The sequence below is a fragment of the Penaeus monodon genome, chromosome 23 (assembly GCF_015228065.2).
Source record: "Penaeus monodon isolate SGIC_2016 chromosome 23, NSTDA_Pmon_1, whole genome shotgun sequence".
Taxonomy (NCBI): Eukaryota; Metazoa; Arthropoda; class Malacostraca; order Decapoda; family Penaeidae; genus Penaeus; species Penaeus monodon.
In genome coordinates, this window is record NC_051408.1 from 36,874,274 (window position 1) to 36,874,651 (window position 378).

At 41.3% G+C, this 378-nt stretch overlaps 1 protein-coding gene across 1 annotated transcript in view; it reads left to right on the forward strand.

Annotated features, from left to right (window-relative positions):
- The window catches only part of LOC119588229, a gene marked incomplete in the record, with an annotated part of 29,961 nt that overhangs the window by 26,668 nt on the left and 2,915 nt on the right, over positions 1–378 (forward strand). The window contains 1 exon segment of the mRNA XM_037936929.1: positions 9–75. Coding sequence (XP_037792857.1) covers positions 9–75 — 67 coding nt within the window.

Consider the following 378-nt stretch of genomic DNA (forward strand, 5'->3'; position numbering starts at 1 on the left):
ACGTACCATCTTCCCCATCAATTGACAGCAATGACTTCTATATGCTAATGAAGAACTTCCGGTTGAATTATCCAGGTGAGTTGGATTATCTAAGTGGGATGAATTATCCAGGTGGGGTTGGATTATCCAGGTTGGTTCACTTATCCGGGTGGGTTGAACTGTCCAGGTGGGATGGATTATCCAGGTGGGTTTAATTATCCGGGTGGGTTGAACTGTCCAGGTGGTATTGACCGTCCAGGATTCGTTGAATTATCCAGGTGGGTTGAATTATCCAAGGGGATTTTAGTTACTGTAGTCAGTAGCACGAAAGTGTGAGGATTTTGTTAATAAGTAAATGATTAATTTAAAGCAGAAGACGTACTTAATGTTCTTTATCTT